The sequence below is a fragment of the Trachypithecus francoisi genome, unplaced genomic scaffold (genome assembly GCF_009764315.1).
Source record: "Trachypithecus francoisi isolate TF-2019V2 unplaced genomic scaffold, Tfra_2.0 Contig01440, whole genome shotgun sequence".
NCBI lineage: Eukaryota > Metazoa > Chordata > Mammalia > Primates > Cercopithecidae > Trachypithecus > Trachypithecus francoisi.
Window position 1 is genome coordinate 25,716,933 of NW_022681431.1, and position 26,118 is coordinate 25,743,050.

A 26,118-nucleotide genomic window follows, 5' to 3' on the forward strand; every position below is an offset into this window, starting at 1 on the left:
TGTGTGTGTGTGTGTGTGTGTGTGTGAAATTGAATCATTTTCTAACTCATTCAGTATAAAAAAGAAATAGACTTGGGATCATTTGAACTCTGCCTTTGCAATTTATCATCTTCGTGATCTCAGACAATCTCTTAATTTCTCTAAGCTTCACCTTTCTCCTCTAAAATGGAGTTGAACTCAAAGGGCTGACCTAAAGATTACATAAAATGAGAAAAAGTAAGTACTGGGGCTGATACATAGACAGTATTCAATAAAGCTTTATGAAATCTGTATTGTAAATATCCATTGAGGTATAATTTCAGAAGCCTTTCTCTCTTCTTCTGATAAGCCTTCATTTGGTTATTATTTAATACCACACAACTTAAAGTTTATCATTCTGTCGCCCTGTGTCACATTAATAATCTGCAATAATAAGCCACAAACATGCAAGAACACATTAAGGGAATTTGCTATTTAAAACAGCAACAGCTAATACTTGGTGAACACTTAAAATGTACCAAATGTTGTGTATGCTTTTCACAACAGTCCTATAAGTTTCATACTGTTATTACTTTAATTTTACAGATGAAGAAACTAAGGCACAGATAATTTTTCCAATGTTACAGAACTAATAAGAGGCAGGCTCCAGGATTTAAACAAGGCAGGCTGACTGTGGAGTATCTGAGCTAAATCACTATATTGCGAGATTTTTTAAAAAATAAAATTTTAGCCAGGCGCAGTGGTTCACGCCTGTAATCCCAGCACTTTGGGAGCCCAAGGCATGTGGATCACTTGATGGCAGGAGTTCAAGACCAGCCTGACCAACATGGTGAAACCCCATCTCTACTAAAAATACAAAAATTAGCCAGTCATGGTGGCATGCGTCTGCGGTCCCAGCTACTCGGCAGGCTGAGGCAGGAGAATCGCTTGAACCCGGGAGGCAAAGGTTGCAGAGCTGAGATCGTGCCATTGCACTCCAGCCTGGGTGACAGAGCGAGACAAAGAAAGAAGGAAGGAAGGAAGGAAGGGAGGGAGGGAGGGAGGGAGGGAGGGAAAGAAATTGTAAACATTTTTGTTAAACAAATCATCACAAATCCATCTGGTGGGTAACATAAAAATCACAGGTCTCTTAAGAAAGAGATTTTCAGAAGTACTAGATCATCATGTACTTGTACATCATGAAGTCTACCCCGCCGCCTTTAGGCAGGTCCACAGCTAAATAACTCAGGCCTGGTAAAATGACTCCTAAGAACAAAATCCCAAAACTTCTACCCACAATTCACTCCAAAGTTTAATGTGAGGAAATTTTTATTATTTTTAATTGACACATAATAATAGTACATATTTATGGGAAGGGGAGAGGAGTCAGGGGTTGCCAGAGGTTGGTTAAAGGAAATTCTTAAATTACAAGTAATTCAAATACTTGATGCTGCAGGCTAGCCCCCATTTCATGGGTTAATGAACCCTAATATTTCCATTTTTCTTACTCAACTATTAAACATGTATTAAGTATGCCCAGCTGAGTTATATCACTGAACATGGTGAGAAAAAACTCAAGTTCTGATAGGATTGATCAAGAGATTGGCCAGCTGTGTATGTTTGGAGTGGGGGATGCAGGAACAGAGTAGGGAGAGGAAAGGTCTTCATTTATGGAGATGGGCACAGAGCTCCCAGACAGCACCATGTAACCCTCGTATGGGCTTCACTATGTAATGCTGAAACATCCCAACACCCAGAGCAAACCCAGGAAAGGTAAACGGGCCAATCCCAAGCAGGCATGCCTGGAAAAAACCACACTTCCCTTTTCCTGAGTCTTAAATCTGTCTAACACCACCGGCTTGCCATCTTCCCGGTGTAAAAGTTTTTCTTTTACTGAAGGCTATAATTAAGTGGACTCTTTCTCTTCTGCAAACAAAATACTAATAACTTCAGTGGCTGAATTAGAAATGCCCCAATGTGATGCTGGTGAGTAGGGCAGGTTGAGGAAAACGTGAGGCCCTCAGCCTAGGAGACACAAAGTCTGGATTCCAGGCCTGGTCCCACGTTGCCTTCAGTCTGTATTTACTGGGCACCTAAGCCCCGGGGGTGTGGAAGGAAAGTCAGTCTCTGCTCTCCCGGGAACACACAGTTTATCTAGCAAGACGAAGTGCACAAGCCCCTGTGCACTGTGGCAGGAGTTAAAAAAGCAGTGAACTCAAGATATTAAGCAAACACAAAGGAAGCTTTCCTTGGCTTTTACCCTTGAACCTCGCTGAACTTCTTAGATTCTGTTCATTAAAATTAGAATAATTCCTTGTTAATATACTTTGTGGTGTTGCAGGGTCGCAATGGCCAAAGCTCCCAGAAAAATATAAAGAACTCAAGGTAGGGATTTTTGATTAGTGAGGTAATGATGCTAATCTGTACACTGAAAAGATTGTTTCATTTCAGCTGTGCTATAGGAAAACAAACAGTTACAACTCGCTAGTAGTTTATCAAGACGGAAAAAAAAAAAAAGGTAGCGCATGGTGGCTCACGCCTGTAATCTCAGCAGTTTGGGAGGCCGAGGCAGGAGGACTGCTTGAAGCTAGAGTTTGAGACCAGACATACCGAGACCCTGTCTTTACTAAAAATAAAATTATCAAGTGTCCTGGCACGCACCAGTTGTCCCAGCTACTCAAGAGGCTGAGATGGGAGGATCGCTTGAGCCCAGGAGTTCGAGGCTGTAGTGAGCTATGATCGTGCCACTGCACTCCAGCCTGGGCAAAAGAACGAGACCCTGTCTCTAAAAAAAAACAAAACGAACCAGGTTCGGCCTAATGCAGAGGGAAATCAGGAGCAATCCCCAAAGCCAACGCCTTGGAAAAGGACACCCTGGGTCTCAGTACTCCGGGTCACGCGCGTCCTGCCGCTCGCTCTCGGGGCGCTCCCACCTACACCGCCCTCATCCCCAGCCCCAGGCCGGATACCCGAGACAGAGGTCCAGGACCGCAAGGACCAAGTCGCGGGCGATCCCTGGCGGCCAGCTGCGGCCACTGACCGCTGGAAGCGCGAGGGGCGGGGCGCAGAGAGAGCGCGGGGCGGGGGTGTGGTCTTCTCGCGTGAACTGATGGCGTCATCGAAGCGACGGCCCAGAAGGAAGTCGCGTGCTGAGGGGTGTGACGGTTTTCTTGCTCGTGGGCTCGGACGAGTACGGAGCGCCTGCAGGGACAGCCTGGTACGCGGCCCCCGCCCCTTCGTGCGCGCGCTGGGCCTAGCTGCAGCTCCGGGTCGGGGCTGACTTGTAACCCTCGGGAGCCTCAGTCCCAGCAGCTTCTCTCCCTCCGCCGGCCCGCTCCTGGAGAGACACAGAAACCCTTTTCTGTCGCGTCCCCTCCTTGAGAGCCGCAGGGGGACGGAGCGGAGGCTATTGGAGCCGCAGCCCCAGCCCAGGGCGCTTGACCCTCTCTTGGAACGGGGCGGGGAAGGGGCGCGGGTGACTTCGGGGAGGGAAGGGCACTGGCAGGAAAGGACGCAACTGCAGATCGGTAGCCGGAGGCCGCCACGGTAAAATAAGCGCCTCGCAGATGTCCGCGCCCGGGTTAAGTTAGACCTGGGAGGCAGAATCCACGCCCTGCGTTCACGGGCTCACGCACGCACAGCTAAACTTTGCAGTCAGTCACCATAGTTCCAGATCATTCAGTGTTCAGGATTCAACTCCTCCGCTTCCTGGTGCCTGAACGCGGTTGGACCCAGGAGCCCAGAAGCTCGCAGTTTGGGACATTGCCTTTCTCTCTGACCACGGGCTTGGGGATCTGTCAGGTGCAAAGTGCCCAAGTATGTCGAGGGGAGTGGTGGCTTCAGGCTTGTTCAGAGCCCTGTCCTGTTTAGGGCCAAAGGAATAACTGAGAAGGTGGATGCGAGGCCAGCGAATCCTACCTTGAAACTCGGCTCGCCTGCTGGCTCTGCCACTCCAGCATCTGAAAGGAGTAAATAATGGTTTCCCTTGAAACTGCAGGCAATTAGGAGTGGGAGGCTCTGACCAGAATTACATAGCCACAACTGCCTGTCATTTGGCATCCTCTGTAATTTGGGCCAAAGTACTGCAGCTGCCTCTCTTCCCTACTACTAGTATGAAAATTCAGTGACAGCACATTCGTGTTCACAGGAAGACAAGGCTGTGTTCTGATCCCTACCCAGCTGGCACGGGTTCTCCCTTGAGCAACGGCTGTATCCGGAGCCAGTGCTTCCTCAGTGCGGTGGGGGCCCTGATTTCACAGTTGAGGAAAGGGGAACGTTGACTGAGAACGAGGAGGAAGCGAGTTGTAGATCTAGCCTTGTGTTCACACGACACCAGGCTGAATATGAATCACTCGCAGGGAGCTCAGCTTGGTGAGGTCCTCTCGCTGTTGCGGCCTTTTCTCCTGCACGTTGGGCCACACACATTTTCCTGTGTCTTTTCCGTAGGATAAAGGCTCACTGATGGCTCAGTTGGGAGCAGTTGTGGCTGTGGCTTCCAGTTTCTTGTGTGCATCGCTCTTCTCAGCTGTGCACAAGATAGAAGAGGGACATATTGGGGTATATTACAGGTAAGGCAGAGACAGAGAGAAGTCGGCAACTTCTCTTAAATAGCTCCCTTTCCTGGTCACTGCTTTCCTAGCAGATACTGCTGAACATCTCTGTTTATATTTCCTTGAATAGGGGAGCCTTTTCAGATTGAGCTTTTTATGTCAGTAACCATGGGAAAGAGAATACACACACACACATATATGTAAATTTAGAACTTCACTTAGTAGTCCAAGATGATGCCATGGGTGGTGATTAATAAATGTTTATATAGATTTAGAGGCAAAATCTAAAGGAAACTGGTGCTCCTCACAGATCATCCCTAAAATACTGTTTTCTCCTACATCCCTCTGGCAGTCTTAGCTCTACACTGCTAGGTTACCTTTACAAAAGCTAGCTGAGTCCCAGTTCTTGATGGCAACTTGAGAAGGTAGCCTACTCTGCTAATTTAGGATACTCTTTTGAAATTAACATTTCAGCCAGCCTGGGTAACATAGCGAGACCCTATCTCTAAAAAATAAAAATAAAAAAAATTAATTAGCCGACTACGTGTCACACACACGTAGTCCTAGTTACTCAGGAGGCTAAGGTGAGAGGATCACATGAGCCCAGGAGATTGAGACCAGCCTGAGCAACATAGTGAGCCCATCTCTACAAAAAGTAAAAAATTAGCCGAGCATGGTGGCATGTGCCTGTAATCCCAGTTATTGGAGAGGCTGAGGTGGGAAGATCACTTGAGCCCAGGAGTTGAGGCTGCAGTGAGCTATGATCACACCACTGCACTCCAGCCTGGGTGACAGAGCAAAGCCCTGTCTCTAAAACTAAATTAAAATAATATTAACATTTCACGAAAAATGAAAGAGCCTGCAGGTTGACTTATGTCAGTCAAAGCAAGCCTTAGGATAGTGGTTCCTACAATAAATTTAGGAGCCCATTATATCACTGTTTGTTTTATTGGCTTTTTTTAATTCTTTGCATAATATAAAGCAAAGAAGCACTTATAAGTCGGGTTGCTTTCTTTTTAGTAATCTCTATGACCAAGTTTTTTGCTTTATGTCTTTGTGAACTCTTCTTATATGTGCTGTTGTGATGCTTATTTCTGGATTACTAACAGCAAGTTCTAAAACTCTGGAATTCCTCTCTCCTTTAATTCTTTCTCCCCATGATCTGCTTACATGTTCCCCAAAAAGGCTTTTAACTTTATCATTTACATATAACTTGATTAGAAAGGTAACTCTATTGCCAAGACATATATTTCAATTACTTATAAAGTACTTCAAATTATTCTTTTGGTTGATCATGTCAGTGGACTCTAGCATTAGTGCAGGTAGTTGATAACCATATTACTGGACTTAACTGCCCTAATGGATTGCCACAGCCCAACAGATATGACAAAGTAAAACAGACTTCATCTTCTTTTTTTTTTTTTCTGAGACTCAGTCTTGCTCTGTTGCCCAGGCTAGAGTGCAGTGGCAAGATATCGGCTCACTGCAACCTCCGCCTCCTGGGTTCAAGCAATTCTCTGCCTCAGCCTCCCAAGTAGCTGGGATTACAGGCACCTGCCACCATGCCTGGCTAATTTTTGTATTTTTAGTAGAGACGGGGTTTCACCATGTTGGCCAGCCTGGCCTTGAACTCCTGACCTCCTAATCCACCCACCTCAGCCTCCCAAAGATTACAGGCGTGAGCCGCCGTGCCTGGCCAGACTTCCTGTTATCTAAGTATACCCATGGATTCCGCTGTCTTTTTTTTTTTTTTTTTTTTAAGACAGAGTCTCACTTTGTTGCCTAAGCTGGAGTGCAGTGGCACAATTATGGCTCACTACAGCCTCAACCTCCCAGGCTCAAGCAGTTCTTACAACTCAGCTTCCCAAGTAGCTGGGACTATAGGCATGTAACCACCACACTCAGCTAATTTTTTCCTTTTCTTTTTTTGTAGAGACAGGGTCTCACTGTTTGAGACAGGTTGGTCTCAAACTCCTGAGCTTGTGCAATCCTCTCACCTCAGCCCCCCAAAGCGCTGGGACTGCACTAGCGGATTCTGCTGTCTTTATTCCATTTAGCCTGTGTGCCTATTTTTCTCATTGCAAAAGCATGAACAGTGGTTTTATGTTTTACCATCAGGCTTCCTAGAATATTAGGATCTAGCTGAGAGGAAGAAAGGGATCTGTGGCCATGGCTCCAGCACATGTCACTCTCTATTATGTGTTTATAGGGCTGAAGGGAAAGTTGACGCTCATGATACTGATCTAATAGAGCCTTCTTGCCAAACTGAAGCTGCCTCTCTCTCCCCCTCCTCTGCAGAGGCGGTGCCCTGCTGACTTCGACCAGCGGCCCTGGTTTCCATCTCATGCTGCCTTTCATCACATCATATAAGTCTGTGCAGGTATGCTTGTCCTCTGTGGTGTGACTGGATGACTGCAAATTTGGGATGTTAACTAGTGCATGATTTGAAATTATTTAGCCATTGGATGAGTAAAATGCCATTCTAGAGAACGATATAAGGATAATTTATATATATATGTTTTATATATAAATATATTTTTAATATATGTTTTATATATATATATATAATGAGGCTGGGGAGTATTCCTTCAAGATAAAGCCAGAGAAGAACCTGTTTTGAGTATATGGAAGGAAAAGTCGGGGTGTATGTGTGTATGTTTTAAATCACAAACTACCATGTTAGATGGAAAGAAAACATAGTAATTTTGCTGATTCTTATTTGAATTCAGAAATACGAACATAATTTTTGCAGTGAGTGGGGAGGAGTTGAACTAAGTGAGGGGAGGTGACATCTAAAATAGGAATGAGGTTAGTTGTGGCAGATCTAAAGCCTGGCTAAGTTAGATTCGCCATCTCTGAAGTATGTCCAGCCAAGAAGAATAACAAGATTTTACACTTTACACTGATGCAGGAGAATGTCTTGGGATACCTGCTAGGCATTTTCCCTGTAAGTTTCATGTGCTGTTTACCAGGCTTTATGGCGTTCAAAGTGCATTCAGGTACATTGTCTCATTTGAGTCTTGTAGTAATCCTGAGAATGGGCTGGGCAGCTGTTAGGGTCTGAGACAGGTTAAGTAAGTAATCTGCTGTTTCAAAACTAGTACAGTAGCCCTCCCCCTTATCCACTATTTCACTTTCCACAGGCTCAGTTACCCACCATAAACCATGGTCTGAAAACAGGTGACTAGAGTACAATAAGATATTTTGAGAAAGAGACCACCTTCAAATAACTTTTATGACGGTATATTGTTATAATTGTTCTATTTTATTATTGTTGATCACTTACTGTATCTAATTTATAAATTAAACTTTATCATAGATATGTACTATAGGGTTTGGTACTCTCCCCAGTTTCAAGCATCCACTGGGGGTCTTGGAACATATCCCCCTGAGGATAGACCGTGCCTACCATAAATAGAAGAGGTAGAAGCAAGCATAAGTCTTAAGGCGCCCAATCCAGTGTCGTCTTCACTAAACCATTATTACTCAGCTTGTTCGTGTGGTGGTTTACTTACAGCTGGGGCAGGGGCCTTTGCTTGGCGTAGCAACCCTGTGAGGAAGGAGGATTAGGTGGGGTAATCATGTTTAATGAAGGCAATGCTCAACCCAAATGGTTATTCCCGGACAAAGGCATTTAGGATTCTGAAACGTAAGTTACTTTGTCACTGCCCATCTCTAGCACTTTATGTTTCCTCTGTTTCCAGACCACACTCCAGACAGATGAGGTGAAGAATGTACCTTGTGGGACTAGGTAAGGTACCCAGAATGAAGCTTTTAAGCCCAAATAAGTCAGAGAAAAGGCTATCTGGCTGGCTGCAGGAAGAGACAGTGAAAAGGGAGGCACCCTTTCTTGGTTAATTCCCTGTCTCGTAGCTCCCTATATTGATTTGACCAGGTGGTGGAGTGCAGTAGAAGAAATCACAGAAGGTTCAGGAGGGGCTAGAATGCCGTATGTAATAAGGAGTTTGCACTTATTCTATTATAAGTGAGGATTGGCCAGGCGCAGTGGCTCATACCTGTAATCCCAGCACTTTGGGAGCCGAGGCAGGCGGATCACAAGGTCAGGAGATCGAGACCATCCTAGCCAACATGGTGAAACCCCGTCTCCACTAAAATACAAACATTTAGCCAGGTGTGGTGGTACACGCATGTAGTCCCAGCTACTAGGGAGGCTGAGGCAGGGGAATCACTTGAACCTGGGAGGCAGAGATTGCAGTGAGCCAAGATCATGCAGTTGCACTCCAGCCTGGCGATAGAGCAAGACTCTGTTTTTTAAAAAAAAAAAAAAAAAGAAGTGAGGATCACTATTCACAATAACAAAGACATGGAATCAACCCAAATGCCCATCAACGATAGACAGGATAAAGAAAATGTGATACATATACACTATGGAATACTATGCAGCCATAAAAGGGAACAAGATCATGTCCTTTGCAGGGACATGGATGGAGCTGGAAGCCATTATCCTCAGCAAACTAACACAGGAACAGAAAACCAAACACCACATGTTCTCACTTACAAGTGGGAGCTGAATGATGAGAACACATAGACACATGGAGGGCAACAACACACACTGGGGCCTGTCAGTGGATAGGAGGTGGAGAGAGGGAGAACATCAGGAAGAACAGCTAATGGATGCTGAGCTTAATACTTAGGTAATGGGATGATCTGAGCAGCAAAACACCATGGCACACATTTACCTATGTAACAAACCTGCACATCCTGCACATGTACCTGTGAACTTAAACGTAGGAAAAAAAAATAAAATTTTAATGTAAAAACAAAAAAAAGAAGTGAGGATGCACAAAGGTTTTTAGCAGATAAATGACCTGATACAAGAAGATAACTTTTGCATAACTAAGGAGAATGTCATAAAGTTAGGGGAGACCTTCAGGGCAAAGAGATCCGAAGAGAACACTACGACAGCGGTCCCACTGGAAAGCAAAGAGAGTTTAAACTGGGATAGAGTAACAAAGAATACCACAGAGAAACACTCTGACAAATCCGGAATTGGAACATCCCACAAGATCGCAGGCCTGATCTCTTCACAAAGTGGTCATATTTAGAGGGATGCTGGATTGAACGGAGACTTACAAGAGACATAAACAGAAGCAAGGGTGAGTGTTGATTAAAACCTGGTTCAAAATTAACAGCTATAAAAGATACAACGGGAACTGTGTGAGTCTACTCAGGCTGCCATGACAGAGGACCACACACCAAGGGACTAAAATAATAGATATTGTCTCACCATTCTGAAGGCCCAAAGTCCAAGATCAGGGTAATAGCAGGGGTAGTTTTGGTGAGACCTCTCTTCCTGGCTTGCAGGTGACCACCTTTTTGTCATGTCCTCACAAGGCCTTTCCTCTGTGTGTGCAAGAAGAGAGAAAAAGGTCTCTGGTGGATACCAGACCTGCTGGATCAAGCCCACCCTTATAACCTGTTTAACCTTAATTACCTTCTTAAAGGTCTAATCTCCAAATACAGTCACATTGGGGGTTAGGTCTTCAACATATGAATCCAGGGGCGAGGCATACACAGGTCAGTCCATAACACAAACTGTTAGGGAAATCTGAATAGGGACTGGGTATTAGGTGATATTACACCTAATTTTCTTAGGCTTGGGAATGATATAATGAGTGTGTAGGAGAATGATCATTTTAGACCGTGCTCACCAAAGTAAAGGAATAAAGTATCCTAACTGCAGCTTACTTTGAAATGTTCAGAAAAAAAAAAAAAAAGGTCAATAAATAAGGTAAAATGTTATCAGTGCTGAATTCAGGTGTCTGGATATGGATGTTAGTTGTACTATTCTTTCAGCTTCTCTATGTTTGAAATCTTTTTATAATAAATATTTGAGGGCAAAGGGAGTGTGACACTAAAGTAATAGTGAAGACAGTTTAAGAAACATTGACCATAACATTCCATAGTAACCTTGTAAGTTCTAAAAACTTCACCTTGACCCTCCTTAGTCTTTTCTGTGCAACTGATTAATCAAAAGGCATTGCTGATTCCAAAGATATGAGTTTCCCTTTCATACTGTTCCCCAAAAGTCTCACTCGTGTCTTTGTAGAGATGTTCCTAGGCAGTGTGATTTCTCAGGAGAGTATGTTGTTGCCATGAGCCCTGCAGAACCTCCTGTTTGGAGATCCAAGCTGCCTTACAACCTCCCGTGAACTCTTCTACTCCTTTTCTGCCAAGCCCACATCTTACGCCATCACCCTGGGGGACTGCACCATATCCCAGAGCTTCCCAGTGACTTCTTGTCCATTCTCCCTCCAATAGTGGTGGTGTGATGATCTACTTTGACAGAATTGAAGTGGTGAACTTCCTGGTCCCGAACGCAGGTACGTCTTAACAGTTTATTCCCACCACCAGCTCACTTTCCCCAGCATGCCACTCCCGTGTCTGTTGTAGCACCTCGGAAAAGGAGAGCTGCTGTGTCTGAGGGCATTTTGAGTCTTGCCTTTTCTTATGCCAAGCCCTCTCCTTCCCTCTCAGTGTATGATATAGTGAAGAACTATACTGCCGACTATGACAAGGCCCTCATCTTCAACAAGATCCACCACGAACTGAACCAGTTCTGCAGTGTGCACACACTTCAAGAGGTCTACATTGAGCTGTTTGGTAAGAAAGTCTCTCTTGAGCGTGCCATGCTTAAGCAGGGTTCCTGGAACCCCATGTGTCTCCACTGCCTAATGCCTGGCTGCCTGCAGGGTGTGATGGGCACTTAGGGACAGGAAATGTTAAAGATGTTAAAGAATCTCGTGCTCAGGAGCTGGTCACAAAGGAGTTCCTGGAGAGTGCTGATGGCAACGCAACAAGATCCTTAGAGGGCTGGAGCTTTGGGCACAGGGATCATAGTGGAGTAGAGTATTCACTTCTGGCCTCAATCAGACGCTGGAGTGGAAATGTGTTTCCACTGTCCCTAAACTGTCATTCAGTAATGAAGAGAAGATCCATTCTAGAAGAACTGCAGAGATTTTCCAGCCCAGCATCCTCATTTTAAGATGAGGGTACCATGACCCAAAGCGAGAAAGTCGCAGAGCCAGGTACCAGTTAGTAGTGGAGCTGAAACAGGAGCCTTCCTCTCCTGGCTCTTCAGCATTCCTCTCACCATGCCACACTGAATGGAGGGCCCCCAGGAATGGATGATGAAAAAGACATGATTCATAATTCTAGAAGTGAAATGAGAACCATAGTTCCTTCCAGTTCCCAGAACCTTTGTGGTTATTATTTTTTTACTCTGTACCTGTAGCGACAAATAGAAAAACACTTTAAACAAAAAGACTCCACGTGCCTAAGTAGAAATGTTTTGTCCTTTTTACCTTTTTCAAAGTGAAGGCAACCTGACTTAGCAGCAAAGGAAGGACACAGTTGGGTAACTGTTAAAACTTGTTTGCAGTCAAGTATTCTGTTTAAACTCACTGCCAGAAATTCTCTAATAGCCAATGCCAAAAGTAAATGAATTTTTAACCAATAGTATAACTGTTCTTGACACTAGGACTGGAAAATGATTTTTCCCAGGAATCTTCATAAAAGGGACCCTGAGCGAGAACATTTTTCATAGCAGACAGGAGGAATCATCCACATCGCCAGCAATCATAATTAAGCAAACCACCTTTCGTACCATTTAAGATTTAGGAAATCATCCAAATTACTTTTAATGTTTCTGCAGTAGAAAATCTAAATTCATTTTATAGGGTTTGTAGTCTTTTATCAGTTTGGGATTCAGTGTGCTTTTAAGAAAAAGTTGGTAAATTTGCCATTGATTTTTTTTTAACCTCAAACTAATAGAATTGTATAAAATATTAATTCTCTCTAGCCATTGTCTTAGGGCTTGTGCCATTACATAAACATTTCAAAGCACTGAAACAAAAGACAAAGGATCCCCAATGTCCCTGAAGAGAAAATTAAAATACAAAGTTGTTTTTCATTAGAAAACTTACTTTCTTACAGCTAAACTTGGTAGCTTAGTGAAGTACAGCTGCTTGTATGGAGAAGCTGGGGAAATATATTTGCTTTGAAACTTTTTTTTATTTTTACATCTCAGTCTTGCTAGCAGGCACTACTTGGCTTAGAATCTGTCATATCCATAAAGGAAGAGCTCATGTTTCTAGTCCTGGCCCTTCAACTCAGAAGGTTCTTCTATACTTTCCTTCTCTCAGGACTCTCCTGGCCCAGACTTTAAACATGAAGCTGCATAATTTTCATCACTTCTTACTCTGCCGCATCCTCTTTGCCCATGTTATTAAAGTATTATCTAATACTTACTCAGAAGTTTACCTGAAGAACCTCTTTGTGTGTTCTTAGTAATACAACTTTTTTCCCTATCCCAACACCTTTTAATACAGTTGGATAAAAACATGGATACAAACAGGTGGATACAGGTATCACTGAAGCAGTCTGACATAAAATAATATCTATATATACAACACTCCTCTGCAAATAGCAAATGTAAAGTAAAAGATACCCAACAGATCATTTTGTTTACCTCACTATCATTTATTTATTAATCTATAACATCTCCCTCCCATGTGTCCATGCAAGGAAGCAGTACTAGCTGTCCGACTAGAGGGTAGCTCCTTTGGGTTACCTATTGAGACCCCATTTTCATTCGGATCTCAGCTGTCCTACCCCCTCACTGCAATCTGGCTTTTCCTTCTTTGAGTATAAAGTCTGACATGGGATGGCTCACCTATAGCTTCAGTGTGTGAAGTAAAGAAAGCAGATTCTGGCTTTTAATGGGTCTCCTCTGATAGAAAGATTCAAACCACAGCCAATTCCAAGAACCCTTCTAAGAACAGAGATAGAGTCACTTCAAAGGATCTGACTTGCTATACCTAAATATAATTCATGCTGCTTTTCTCTATGACACACCATAATATTTTGTCCAAAAATCTTGAAACATATTATTAACTTTGATGAAAGAATAAAACCAGCCACTTTAGAGACTGGAGACACTCAAGCACTGATCTATTCATAAAGTTTCTACACAGCTGAATAAGTTTGCATCAAATGGCCAAAAAAATAGTACAGAAAACCTAAATAGAGAAAATAGAAAAAAAAGAAAAATATAGAGAAAATTCATCTCCTAGAAAGCAGGTCAAATGCACTCAGTTAAAAGACCTCACTGCATGTGGGAGAATCAGTGGGAAACAACATAAAGCCTTCTGCTAATACATAAATAGGAACCAGTCTATGTAATCAAGAAATTACTTTGTCTCCTGATCTAAATGCTTGCCTCCAGTCTAGGGCTCAGAAAAAAGCCTGGTTATTTGAACTGGTTGTCAATCAAGGTCCCCTTCATTTTCGCTTTCTTGGCTTCCCGTTCAGCCAGCTCTTGCAGTCGTCTCTTGCTCATGCCTTTGCGCTCCAGCTGTTTTTCAATCACTTTGGCATTCTGTGCATACGAGTCAGCAACTTCCCTAGCCTCAATCTCCTCTTCCTCTTCATCAATGGTAGACACAGTGACAGAACTGAACTTGCCCATGTCTTTGGTCCGTTTGGTCATCATCACCTTCTTAGGAGGCTCTTGTTTCTGAGTATATATGTTCGTTTTCCCAAAGCCCTGGCCAAACTTGACTACTGTTCCATCCACAATGAAGGTAACGGGAGCATTCTTCGGCTGGAATTGGTAGAAGAGCGGCAGTCCACACTTTGCACATTTCTTTCTGTACTGTCGTTCAGTGCCTCCAGGTCTCCGCAGATACATAGTCTCGTCATCTTCTATGTTACAAAACTTATGGGCATGTTTGGCAGCATCAATCACACGGGACCGGTCCCGGGGCCTCATAGGCAGTTTCTCTAACTGACAGTCCAGCACTAGGACCATCTGGCCGCACAAACAGTAGTACACATGGAGGGGCTTCTCACCATCGTCATATTCCTCCCGGTCCCGAGTGTCAGAGCAGACTACTGACCGAGACACTACTTTCGGCATGGTTTCCAAGAGCAACCTGAAAACACTACGCCAAGAAGCGGGTCGCGCCGAAATGACGTCACGAGCGCGCCGTTCGCCTTTTCCCTGCGGCTACCTTAATAATATAACTTAAATGGCATTTATCAACATTTCCATAACATATGAACATCAGTATTATTACTAAAACACCTTGAAAAGTATTTCTTTAACATTTTCACGGTTAGCTACTAGCCCAGGGCCACAGGCTTCCACCTTGACTGAGATACAATTTGGTCTGATGAATGACGTTATTAGCTTATGGAGGACACGGGCCATTTAAAGTTTGATTGGTATTCTACTTAAAATTACTTAAAATGTGAAATGTAATATTTAGTTCTAGTTGTTAAATTGGTTGACCCCCTAGCAGGTGGGAGGTGCCGACTTGATGACATTTCTCCTTCAGTGCTCAGGCTTGTGAGAGCACATCCTATATGTAGAAACGTTACCGTCCCTTGTTTACTGATAGTACTGTCTTAAAATCCTGATTGTTAGAATCAAGGCCCGCCAATTAAACAAGCGTGTTATTTTTGCTACTAGCCAGCTTACATGGGCCTCCATTTTGGCATCAGTAAAAGGACGGAGACTTTCTCTTCTTCAGAGGCTATTGAGTGCAGGTGAGCACAGAAGGACCACTTAAAGCAGATGGCAGCTGACAGCGAAGGAGAGATGCGGTGTACAAGTCCCAGCCTGATTTCACTTGGTCTTTTTCTCTAAGCCCCTCCGGGATCTTATCGAGGATCTCATGGGCAGAAGGCAAGGAAGGGGATTCTAAAACCTGAGAAGCCCAGGCCAAAGAAGGCAGCTTTGGTGCTGCTTTTCTGAGATTGCAGCTGGAAAGGAGGCAGGGGGAGAGTCAGTTACAGCTGTTCCTACATTTGTCTGTGAAACAACTCATGTGGATTCCAGACAAAGAAATCAGGACCAACGCAAACAGCACATCAAAAGCCTGGGGCTCGTTTCCAGAACTGTACATTTTAATTTTCCCTTCCTGTTGTTTGATGGAGTTCCTAATAGAAACAGTCTTCCTTGGGGCTCTCCTTGATGTCAAAGTCTGTTTTTCTTTTAGAAACTTCTAAAATTACTAGATTTAATGTGCTCAGCTCTTTCCACAAAACCTAAATAACCATTCCACCTTCCTTCTTCATGGAAACTGAACCTTCCTTCTCTTTTGCCAGCTGTTGTCTAGGGAAAGGCTGCTGCCTCACGCAAGAAATGTGCTAGAATTCTTTGTTCTTTTTTTTTTCTTTTTAAGCTCTCACCCACTGTAGGGCATGTTTAGTATTTTCAGAACAAAGGTTGAGTTTTATCTTGAAGCACAGAAATAGAATGCCCTTGCGTTCGCCATGTAGAGGGCTGCCTGCGTAGGCTGCTTCAGAAGTTGGGCAGGGGATCTTTAGATTTGTGAGCTTTGATAAGCACACTCCCTTGGGAGGGTACATTCTTGAGCTGGTGATTGAGCTTGCACTTTACCCTCATCCTGCCCTCCCTCATCTAGAAAGTGTAACAACTCCTTTTTCTCTGTCTTGTCTTTATTCCAGATCAGATTGATGAAAATCTCAAACTGGCTTTGCAACAGGACCTGACCTCCATGGCCCCTGGGCTGGTCATTCAAGTAAGCATTGCTGCATGGGAGCAGCCCCTCTCTCTCTGACACTGCATCCCTTCTCCCAAGGAATGTCCTTTTTGTGCAGGAAGATCAAGGCCCAGTGGGAACTGCGTGTGTCCCCTCACTACCCTCACTTTCCCATCAGCTGCTGTTTTAATCTCTCTCCAGGCTGTGCGGGTAACAAAGCCCAACATACCAGAGGCAATCCGCAGAAACTACGAGTTGATGTGAGTATACCCTCCACCTGGGCTGTGACCACCACTGACTCCCACCTCCCACCTCCCACCTCATCCCATCCCAGAGGTAACTGAAGCTGCCAGGCTTCTCAGTTATCCCCTTGCTGGAGGATTTGCCACAGCCCACTGCACTGTAAGACTGAGCAGGCACGTCAGGGCCACCACTGGGGCTCCCTGCCTGTGATTGAGAACGGCAGGATAAGCCCTGTAGAGCAGCGATGTTTTGAAAAGGGCCAAGGGGCCTTGTTTGTGTTCAGTGACTCATGCCCAAGGGGTAGACAGGAGCAAGAGACCAGTAAGCGGACAGGCAGGTGTATTTTACTAAATTATGTTTTATTTCCCACAAATGAGTTACTTGGGAGGAGAAGAGCTATGTTACTATCAGCTTTTACAGATCAGCTTTTACCTGGGCCATGGAACAGCCTTCCAGGCCCAGGAAATGGGAGTAGGAAATGGGAGTTTGCCTCTCTTCAGCAGAAGAATTCGACTTCTCCTGGGGACAATGAAGCTCCTGAGTTTTCCATAGCTGCCTCACAGCTTTTGTTCCTCTTCAGGGAAAGCGAGAAGACAAAGCTTCTTATTGCAGCCCAGAAACAGAAGGTGGTGGAAAAGGAAGCAGAGACAGAGCGGAAGAAGGCGCTCATTGGTCTGAATGTGGTTCTGTGATCCCCCTTTCCAGGCAGAAGGGCTGGGGGTGGTGGGAAGATGCAAGGAGGCTGAGGCCTGGTGAGACCCCATGGTCCTCCAAACCACTTCCACAGTGCAGGAGTGGCAGGTGGACTCCCAGAAACAAAGTTGAAATTGTCAGATCATGGCCAAGGGTAATGAGTTTTGAGTTCCCACTTATCTCTTAAATGAAAGAAGCCCCGCCTATTTTTTTTTTTTTTTTTTTTTTCTTTTTGAGATGGAGTCTTGCTCTGTCACCCAGGCTAGAGTGCAATGGCATGATCTCAGCTCACTGCAGCCTCCACCTCCCAGGTTCAAGTGATTCTCCTGCCTCAGCCTCCTGAGTAGCTGGAATTATAGGCGCATGCCAGCACGCCTGGCTAATTTTTGTATTTTTAGTAGAGATGGGGTTTCACCATGTTGGCCAAGCTGGCCTCGAACACCTGACCTCATGATCTGCCCACCTCGGCCTCCCAAAGTGCTGGGATTACAGACGTGAGCCACTGCGCCCAGGCTGTTAATTCTTCATAATAATGGCTAACACTTAATTAAGCACTTACTGTGAGCCACATACTTTTCTAACCACTTAATATGTGGGTTAAGTCAACCCTCACAACCACTGTGTGAGGTAGGTACTGTATTATCCTTAACCTCGTTTTATCAAACCGAAGCACAGAGGGGTAAAATACTGTGCCCAAGGGCGTATGGCAAGTAAGGGGTGCAACTGGGGTTCAAACCAAGGACACTGGCTCTAGAAGCTATGGTCTTAGCCACTGCGCTGTATTATCAACAACCAACCTGAGCCCTGTCTACAGTGAAGGACCAGGCAGAACCCTGCTAGAGTACTCCATTCTTATAGAATATTCCTTTGGAGAAGTTCCCTTGTGAAGTTAGGGCTCATGCTTCCTGCGTTGGGCCCAGGTCTCCTCGGTTACTGTCTCACGCCAATGGAAGGGGGCTGTGCTCACTGGCACATCCCACTCTGCCCATGTGTGCCCTCACAGCTGCCCTCTGGGGGCTCTCCAGCCACGCTGGCCCACCAGGACACTCAGCTCGGGTGAAAGGTGATATTAGTCAAACTCTGAAATGCCAGAACCCTAAGTCTTTCCTCACTATCATTTATGCAGAGGCAGAAAAAGTGGCGCAGGTGGCTGAGATCACCTACGGGCAGAAGGTGATGGAGAAGGAGACTGAGAAGAAGATTTCAGAAATTGAAGGTAAGCAGAAGTGGCTGTCATGCCTGAGTCCTCCTCAGACCACGCCCTGGGGCCAGTGGGTGGGGGAGCCACTGCCTTTGCCCTTTAACTGTGCTCAAGGATGTCATGATCTCCGCACAACAGCAGCTTTTCTCCATGCAGAGATTTGAATTTTGAGGCGACTGTGGCCAGGCTAGCATCTGTTTTCTACTTCAGAGAGCATTTGTTCATTCAGCAAATGTGGCTTGAATACCAGTATGTGCCCAGCATTTTGTTAGGCATGAGAAAAAGGAAGTCCCGTAGACCTGCTGTCTTGGAGTTCCCAGGCTAGCGGGGGCCTTGGAGCGGTGGGAGTGTACTCTCAGCAGTTGGCTCTCCCCACTGCCTTAGCTTCTTCTGCTCCAAAGTTGGTCGGCACCGTGGTTTTGGGCTCCAAGTCTGTTCTGCAGGTCTATGCAGATATTAAGCCAGGTTTGAAGAAGATAGATTTTCAGCACCTGTCAGACAGGAGCTGGCGAGAAAGGTTTTCTTTGCTGGCTTTTCTGAATATCATTCACCTTCTGTTCCTGCTCCTAAGCCTGCACCTCCTTCCCACTGCCCACCTCTTCTTGGGGTGGCTTATTTCAAGCAAATTCCAAGGCAAAACTGGGACCTCAAGGCCCAGCTTCAGGCTACAAAGTGTTATGTCTAATTATACTCATTATTGGGCCTGTCAGGCTTTGCAGGGGCCCATAGAGGAGCCAGTTAGGATTTCACAGATCAGTGGCTCCTCATTAGGGAGCTCTTAGCAAAGCAACACGTTTTTTATTTCTCACAAATACATGTCATCAAGTGCTCAGGCCAGCTGAGGGGGCCCCATGGCAGCCAGAACCCTGGCTGGACTGAGGCTCCTTCCACGAGGGGTCACACTGAGGGCACACAGTGAGAACCCACCCACAGACTGACCTTTCTCCCAGACATGTTGCTACATATATTACTCACATGAGGCTGGCCCATTCCCAAGGCAAGGAGGTAAATATCAAAAATTTTCTATCAGCTTGACAGAAAGCTAGTCTCAGAGCTGATTAGGGAAGAGTATGGCTTACACAGTGGAATTAAATAGTTCTTAATCCAAACACGTGTTGGTCTGGACCATGGCATGTAATTCTCTCTCAGAATCGCGCCAGCTTAATCACTGTTAATTAGGACCTTTTTGAAATGATTGATGGAAATAAAAGGGAATTGAAGTTGGAGAGGAACTGAACTATGTTATGTTCATGGCATTCAGTTTTAGGGTGGATCCACCTCTGGCCGTACTTAGAGCCACCTTTGAGCTTTCCTGCTTTTGCTATGTAGCATAAGAGGGAGGAGTGGAGAGCTCTGGCCTAGAGCTTGAGGCAGGGTCCCACTGCTGTGCTTCACAGACATGGATCTCCAAAAGAAGTAAGACAGGAAGCGCTTCTGGCTAATACTGCTTTCTTCCATAGCGCTGTCAACATGTATGTTTGGGCCATAGCCACAGACTTGCTGCCCCTGTCAAAGGGAGATGCTTTCAAAACACTTTTTCATCTTAGTTGATCCTTACAACAACTTGTACAATAGGGGAAAATGCATATAAAACAGAGGAAAAAGCAGTCTCCCCCAGGTCACAGAGGCAATCGGGGTGAAGTTCCAGGGACCAGAACAGAGTCTTCCCATAGCCTCTGCACTTCCTGCAAAGAACTCAGTTTTAGCACTTCACCAAGTTCACAGCACTCCTTCCCCCTCAGATGCTGCATTTCTGGCCCGGGAGAAGGCAAAGGCGGATGCTGAGTGCTACACTGCTATGAAAATAGCCGAAGCCAATAAGGTAAAGACCCCGCACAGCCTGATAAAGAGGAGTCTGGGTCTGGGTCTGTATTGTGGGAGAGTTTCCAGTGTTGAGTGCCTACCACCACCCAAAGCCCTTCATGGCCAGAACTAAGGACACCTGTGCTGTGTGGTGCAAGTACTTTTCTTCTCCTTGGACATGGCTTGATAGAAGTTTAGTTTAATTTTGTGTTAAACATGGAAACTTTTAACTTTTGCAACTCTGCTCCAAGATCTGAGATGACTGTCTCTTACAGAAATGTAACAATGAGACCACAAAAAGTAGGTAGGGGCATAAATATTTGACAGAGAACCTCGTCATAGGAAAATTGAAGGGGTACCACCCCCATCTTCTCTAACATGGTTCCACCTAAGTCTTGCATACTTTTTTTTTTTTAAACAGCTGAAGCTAACCCCTGAATATCTTCAGCTGATGAAGTACAAGGCCATTGCTTCCAACAGCAAGATTTACTTTGGCAAAGACATTCCTAACATGTTCATGGACTCTGCGGGCAGTGTGAGCAGGCAGTTTGAGGGGCTAGCTGACAAGCTAAGCTTTGGCTTAGAAGATGAGCCCTTGGAGACGGCCGCTAAGGAGAATTGAAAAAAACTTGATACAACTGCAAATGACACTTAAGCAGATCTTTATTTTTTAAGATGAATCAGAATGTTCCTGCCTCCCCCACTACCTTCTCTGTCTTCCAATTACTGTGGTGAAAAAGAAGAAATGAACTTAAATATACTCCCTTTCCAGGGAAGGGAGGGTGGGGACTGATGGGGGGTTTTATTTCAGGTAAGCAGTTTATATGACTTCCAATAAGATTTATAAACCATGGGCTTGACCTTTGACCTCTAGACACTAATTTTATCCTTTGAGGCTGGCTTAATTAGGGATGCTATCATTGAGGAGGGGGAGAAATGTAGAGTGTTACCTCCAACTGATTTGATTTCCCTTATTTGGGAAAATGCAATCCAGCCTTCTCACCTCTGCCTCCAAGGTGGGAGATGTCTGTGGGTGAGGCTCAGCAACTGAGCAAATATGTGCCATGAGTTTGCCAGTAGAGCTGTGAAGAAACAGCTGCAGAAAACGTTCGACCTTCCTGGCATTCTTGTCCGCATGTGTGTGAGTTATTTTAGAGGCGTGCTTTCTTGAGCCCTCATAAGGAAGTACTGGTGCTAGGTTTTGCAAGATTTTGTATACACTTTGCTCCTTGCCCTAGGGCTCAGAGTGGTGGTTTCTGACTATATTTCTAGAGTCAGAGCTTGATCACCACCACTCAATTATTTCTGCATCTTTTCACCTATCCTGTGATTTTTTTTTTCTTCTCAAAAATTCCGTTCATTAGTTCCACTCAGTATCAAGAAGACAGGGACAAACAACTCAGGTGTCTTAACAGCTGCTGGAGTGGGATCCTTGTTATCTCTCAGCCACTGCAGGACCTGCCTGACAGGCTATGTGTGCACCTGGAGATGAAGTGTCTTTCTATTGTTGTAGAGATTCTGCAGTGAAGAGGTCTGACACCATGTGTGCAGGAGGAGGAACGATCGGTCGAGATGTCCTGGTCTTAATGCCTGTGGCTTGTGCTGGGAGTGGGTCTGACTTAGTGATAAAAGGACTCTGTTCACTAAGTAGCCTGTGTTTTTAAATCCAGGGCTGCAGGCAGCAACACAAGTCAGGCTGAACATTCAGTCTCCAGAGACAGCTGTGTGGAGCAAGTCAGAGTTCATGCCCAAGTCCCCGGGTTGGAATAGCTGTGCCAAAATCCATTCAAAGGGTTTTCTTTTTCATTACTAGGTCAGAACATTTTGAGTCGCCCTGGGAGATTCAGGATGGGGAGAGCAAATGTGAACAAAAAGTTTTTCTTATATCCTGAGATTGAGGGGCTGAGGGTGTCCAACCTGTATAGCCCATGGGTTGTGTCTAGAATTAAGTGGAGGGCAGCTATCTGGAGTTAACTTGCAAGCATATTGGTGCCCTCCATGACCACCTCTGGCTTAGGACTCAGCCCTGTTATGAGCTGACCGCCCCCCCCACCACACACCACCTGCTGTACCCCTCTTCCCTAGGTGAATCTATGAATGGTCCTTTCTGGCAGCAGTCCCTGCCTTCTTTTTGGGCCCATGCCCAGACTTCTGGTTTAAGGAATGGTCCCAGAGCTTGGGCCAGCTTGCTCAGGAGTTTTGGGAGCATTGAGCCTGCCTAGAAAGATACAGTGTTAACTCCCCTTACTTCAAAGTTGCCCTTCTCTATTCTGACCTCTGGGACTTCATGTCCTGGGCACAGTTCTTGCAGGCAACAAAATGTGCCTGGGAGTGATGGATTTTAATGTGCTCCAGAGTCCTTTCAGAAGGTGGTCATTTCCCTTGGCCGGGCATGGTGGCTCACGCCTGTAATCCCAGCACTTTGGGAGGCCAAGGCAGGCGGATCACCTGAGGTTAGGAGTTCAAGACCACCCTGGCCAACATGCAAAACCCCATCTCTACAAAAAATAGAAATATTAGCTGGGCTTGGTGGCAGGCACCTGTAATCCCAGCTACTTGGGAGGCTGAGGCAGGAGAATCGCTTGAATGCAGGAGGCAGAGGTTGCAGTGAGCCAAGATCACGCCACTGCACTCTAGCTTGGGCAACAGAGTGAGACTCCGTCTCAAAAAAAAAAAAAAAAAAGGTGGTCATTTCCAAGACCAGCATAGGGGGTATCCATTTAAAATACATCCATCTTCCTCCCACTTCTGTGCTATTAATCACTTATTAGAGCAACATGACATGCCCAGCATCCCCACTTCCCAAATATGACTACTCCTTCTACCCTGAGCTCTTGTTGCCTAGGCCTCAGAAAACACCAATTCACCACAATAGAACCGGGAGCAGGGATAGCTCAGCTTCTCTGAATAGCATACTTTGCTCAGGTCTTAACTTGAGGGCCTCTCCGGTACTAACATCCTGCGATAGCTTGTCCCATGACCACAGAAGAGCCTCAGTAGAGTCAAGTCCTGCTGCAGCTGCCCCGCCCCAAGTTTCTATTATTTCCTCTTTAAACAAAAAATACGTTATCCTACACATTAGTGTCATTCCAATGGTTGTCTCTTATCTGTCTAAATAGCAAAATCATGGAAATCAGCTGTTTTCTTTACATAGGACAACTAACCCACCTGTCTGTATAACTTTGTTTTCAACTCTTACTAGAAAATCTAATCTTAAAACATTTGAATTCTAAACATGTAAAATGTGACAACCTGCAATTTTGTAGACAGTGAAGTCATGGCTGCTATTTATAAATGGAACATCTATCAAAATAAGTAACTGTTTATAAAATTCAGTTTTTGTAGGATTTTCCAAGGAGAAATCACCTTGGTTGAATGTTTCTCACTCATTAAACTTTGCAGAAGTGATTCATCTTCAGTACTGTTTTTAATCACTTTTTAAAATACAAGGACCGAATGTTTGCAAGGAAACCAAAGTTTATTAATAATTTTTATATAAGTAAAATAAAATAGATGTAGAGGGATCTGTGATCATATAAAAAGGGAGGGTTACTGAAAGAATGTTAGCAATATATTGATTCAGGAAAAGGAGCTGTTTTATAAATGATCATTCACTGTTCCTGTGGTTCTATGTATCTTTCAAAACTGATACCTTTACTATTTAAAGAGAGTAAATAGTGAAAGTAAGATGGTCATACTTACCGACTTTATCTATTTAAGTTTGATGGAGATAAACTATATCTTGGCTAGTGGCTACTGTGTCTGTGAATGTAACCAGTACTTCTTTAAGCTCTATTCAGTAGGGTTCTAGCCACTGCTTTTTTGTTGTTTCTAGCCACTGTTTTTTTTTTTTTCCTTGTTTCCTTATAAAAGAGGTAATAACCAATCATTTTGTGTTTGTATTTCTGCCTTTGTGTAGACTAATGATTAAATAGTCAAACTACTTCTACTTTCAAAGAGCCCCAAGGGCTTAATGACCCCATTTGTAACTGAGAAATGATTCTTGTTTTAGTAATCATTCTATAAATGATACTGCTGGATTGATTGCCTTAGGTTGATAGCTGGAGGAATTGTTTTGGACAATACTAACAGCCACATGTGAATTTATGTCTTAGTTTTATTTGCAGTCTTGCTAAGTAAAATGAGTCTTTGTATCTACTTTTTGATTAAAGTGAAATTTAGCAATAGCTAATATTAGGTGATATAAAGAAATAAAACATCCCCAACTAGTGAGTTAAGTACAAGATCTCTCTAAAAATATACTCCGATGAAAATCTATCCCCATTATCGATACAGAATTTGTGAACATGGCATAATTCTTGGTAGGTGCTATAGAGATTTATCATTTTAAACAGTTCACACACCACTGCAATTCAGCTCCAAAGGACAAAGATATTTTCAAGTGAACTAAAACTCATTTTGTTATCAGTTCAGTGGACGAACTCCCAGTCTTTACTCTGGAAAGCTGCCCAGCTTAGGGTAGCCAGATAAAACATAAGATACGTAGTTAAATATGAATTTCAACAACGTACAATTTTTAGTATAGGTACTATATGTCCTAAACACTGCATGAGACATACTCATACCAAAGGATTTGTTGTTTATGTGAAATTGATATTTAATTGGGTATTCTGTAATTTTACTTGTTAAGTCTGGCAACCCTAGCTCAGGCTTTCTTGGGTTTTTTTAACGGGGCTCCCAAGCTATTGGTTTGAGAGCCTGCTACACAAATAATATGATCTTAACAATTGAATAGGTACATTAAGAGTGTCGTTACTGGAGTTAGACTGCCAAAGTTCAAATCACTGCTCCACTACTTCTTAGGTGTGTGGTCTTGAATAAGTTTTTTGACCTCTCTAAGCTTCAGTTTCTTCATTAATAAAATGAGTGGCTTATATGAAATAATGCATACGAAGGGCTTTCACACTGTACCTTGCATGTATATATTCAAAAACAACTTATTTTCAATCTGGAGAAATGGGCTAAAAAACACACAGCTATTAAACGGGAACCACTAAGTAGAAAGCCAAACACATGTGAAAAAAAAAATGGAATAAGATTACAAATAGGATAGCACATAGAAGAAGGGAATGACATTGCAATGCAGCAAACACAGTATTGAGGATACACACTTCTACAAAAATGTTGTGTAGAAAATGACCTGGTTTAAAGAAAGAAAAGAAGCCGGGTGCAGTGGCTCACACCTGTAATCCCAGCACTTTGGGAGGCTGAGGCGGGTGGATCACCTGAGGTCAGGAGTTCCAGACCAGCCTGACCAACATAGAAAAACCCTATCTCTACTAAAAATACAAAATTAACTGGGCATGGTGGCGCTTGCCTGAAATCCCAGCTACTTGTGAGGCTGAGGCAGGAGAATTCACTTGAACCTGGGAGGTGGAGGTTGCAGTGAGCAAAGATCACAGCACTGCACTCCAGCCTGGCAACAAGAGCAAAACTGTCTCAGAAAAAGAAAAGAACCTGATTTGGCCCTGTTGAGAGGAATTGTCCAGTTCTGGGCTCCAATTTTAAAAAGCAAAAAAATTTGAAGAAGCTAGAAAGAAAATATTAAAACCAAAAAGAAAAAAAAAAAGAAATACAGCTCATAGGTTGATCCCAGAAAAGGCAGAAGGGACATTTAATGACTTCACGATTATAAAAGTTACATAATGAGGCCGGGCGCGGTGGCTCAAGCCTGTAATCCCAGCACTTTGGGAGGCCGAGACGGGCGGATCACGAGGTCAGGAGATCGAGACCATCCTGGCTAACACGGTGAAACCCCGTCTCTACTAAAAATACAAAAAACTAGCCGGGCGAGGTGGCGGGCGCCTGTAGTCCCAGCTACTCTGGAGGCTGAGGCAGGAGAATGGCGGAAACCCGGGAGGCGGAGCTTGCAGTGAGCTGAGATCCGGCCACTGCACTCCAGCCTGGGCGACAGAGCAAGACTCCGTCTCAAAAAAATAAATAAATAATAAATAAATAAAAATAAAAGTTACATAATGGTAGCTAAAAAGAGGAAATTTGCTTGAATAAAGGAGGATTTTTAAAGAATTTACTTAAGCTCAGGCTTGCTAAGGCTGGGTGTGGTGGCTCACGCCTGTAATCCCAGCTCTTTGGGAGGCCGAGGTGGGCGGATCACGAG

At 44.3% G+C, this 26,118-nt stretch overlaps 2 protein-coding genes across 6 annotated transcripts; one reads left to right on the top strand and one right to left on the bottom strand.

The window, feature by feature from the left end:
- Positions 1-3,059: 3,059 nt before the first annotated feature.
- Positions 3,060-25,569, top strand: ERLIN2 (ER lipid raft associated 2). Of its 5 annotated transcripts, none has more exons than XM_033230819.1 (12): positions 3,060-3,175; positions 4,405-4,526; positions 6,807-6,888; positions 8,213-8,259; positions 10,791-10,852; positions 11,007-11,132; positions 16,005-16,078; positions 16,241-16,299; positions 16,863-16,954; positions 18,102-18,191; positions 19,919-19,998; positions 20,401-25,569. In XM_033230819.1, exons 1-12 carry the CDS (start codon positions 3,068-3,070, stop codon positions 20,599-20,601), a joined length of 1,143 nt encoding a protein of 380 aa, XP_033086710.1. In that variant the 5' UTR covers positions 3,060-3,067; the 3' UTR covers positions 20,602-25,569. The 5 variants fall into 5 exon arrangements, with proteins under 5 accessions (XP_033086710.1, XP_033086746.1, XP_033086728.1 ...); XM_033230837.1 differs by having other exon boundaries at positions 3,131-3,926; XM_033230827.1 differs by having other exon boundaries at positions 3,131-3,504.
- Positions 12,990-14,495, bottom strand: LOC117094736 (UPF0428 protein CXorf56-like). Its single transcript, XM_033230891.1, has one exon. It carries the CDS (start codon positions 14,446-14,448, stop codon positions 13,780-13,782), a length of 669 nt encoding a protein of 222 aa, XP_033086782.1. The 5' UTR covers positions 14,449-14,495; the 3' UTR covers positions 12,990-13,779.
- Positions 25,570-26,118: the final 549 nt, after the last annotated feature.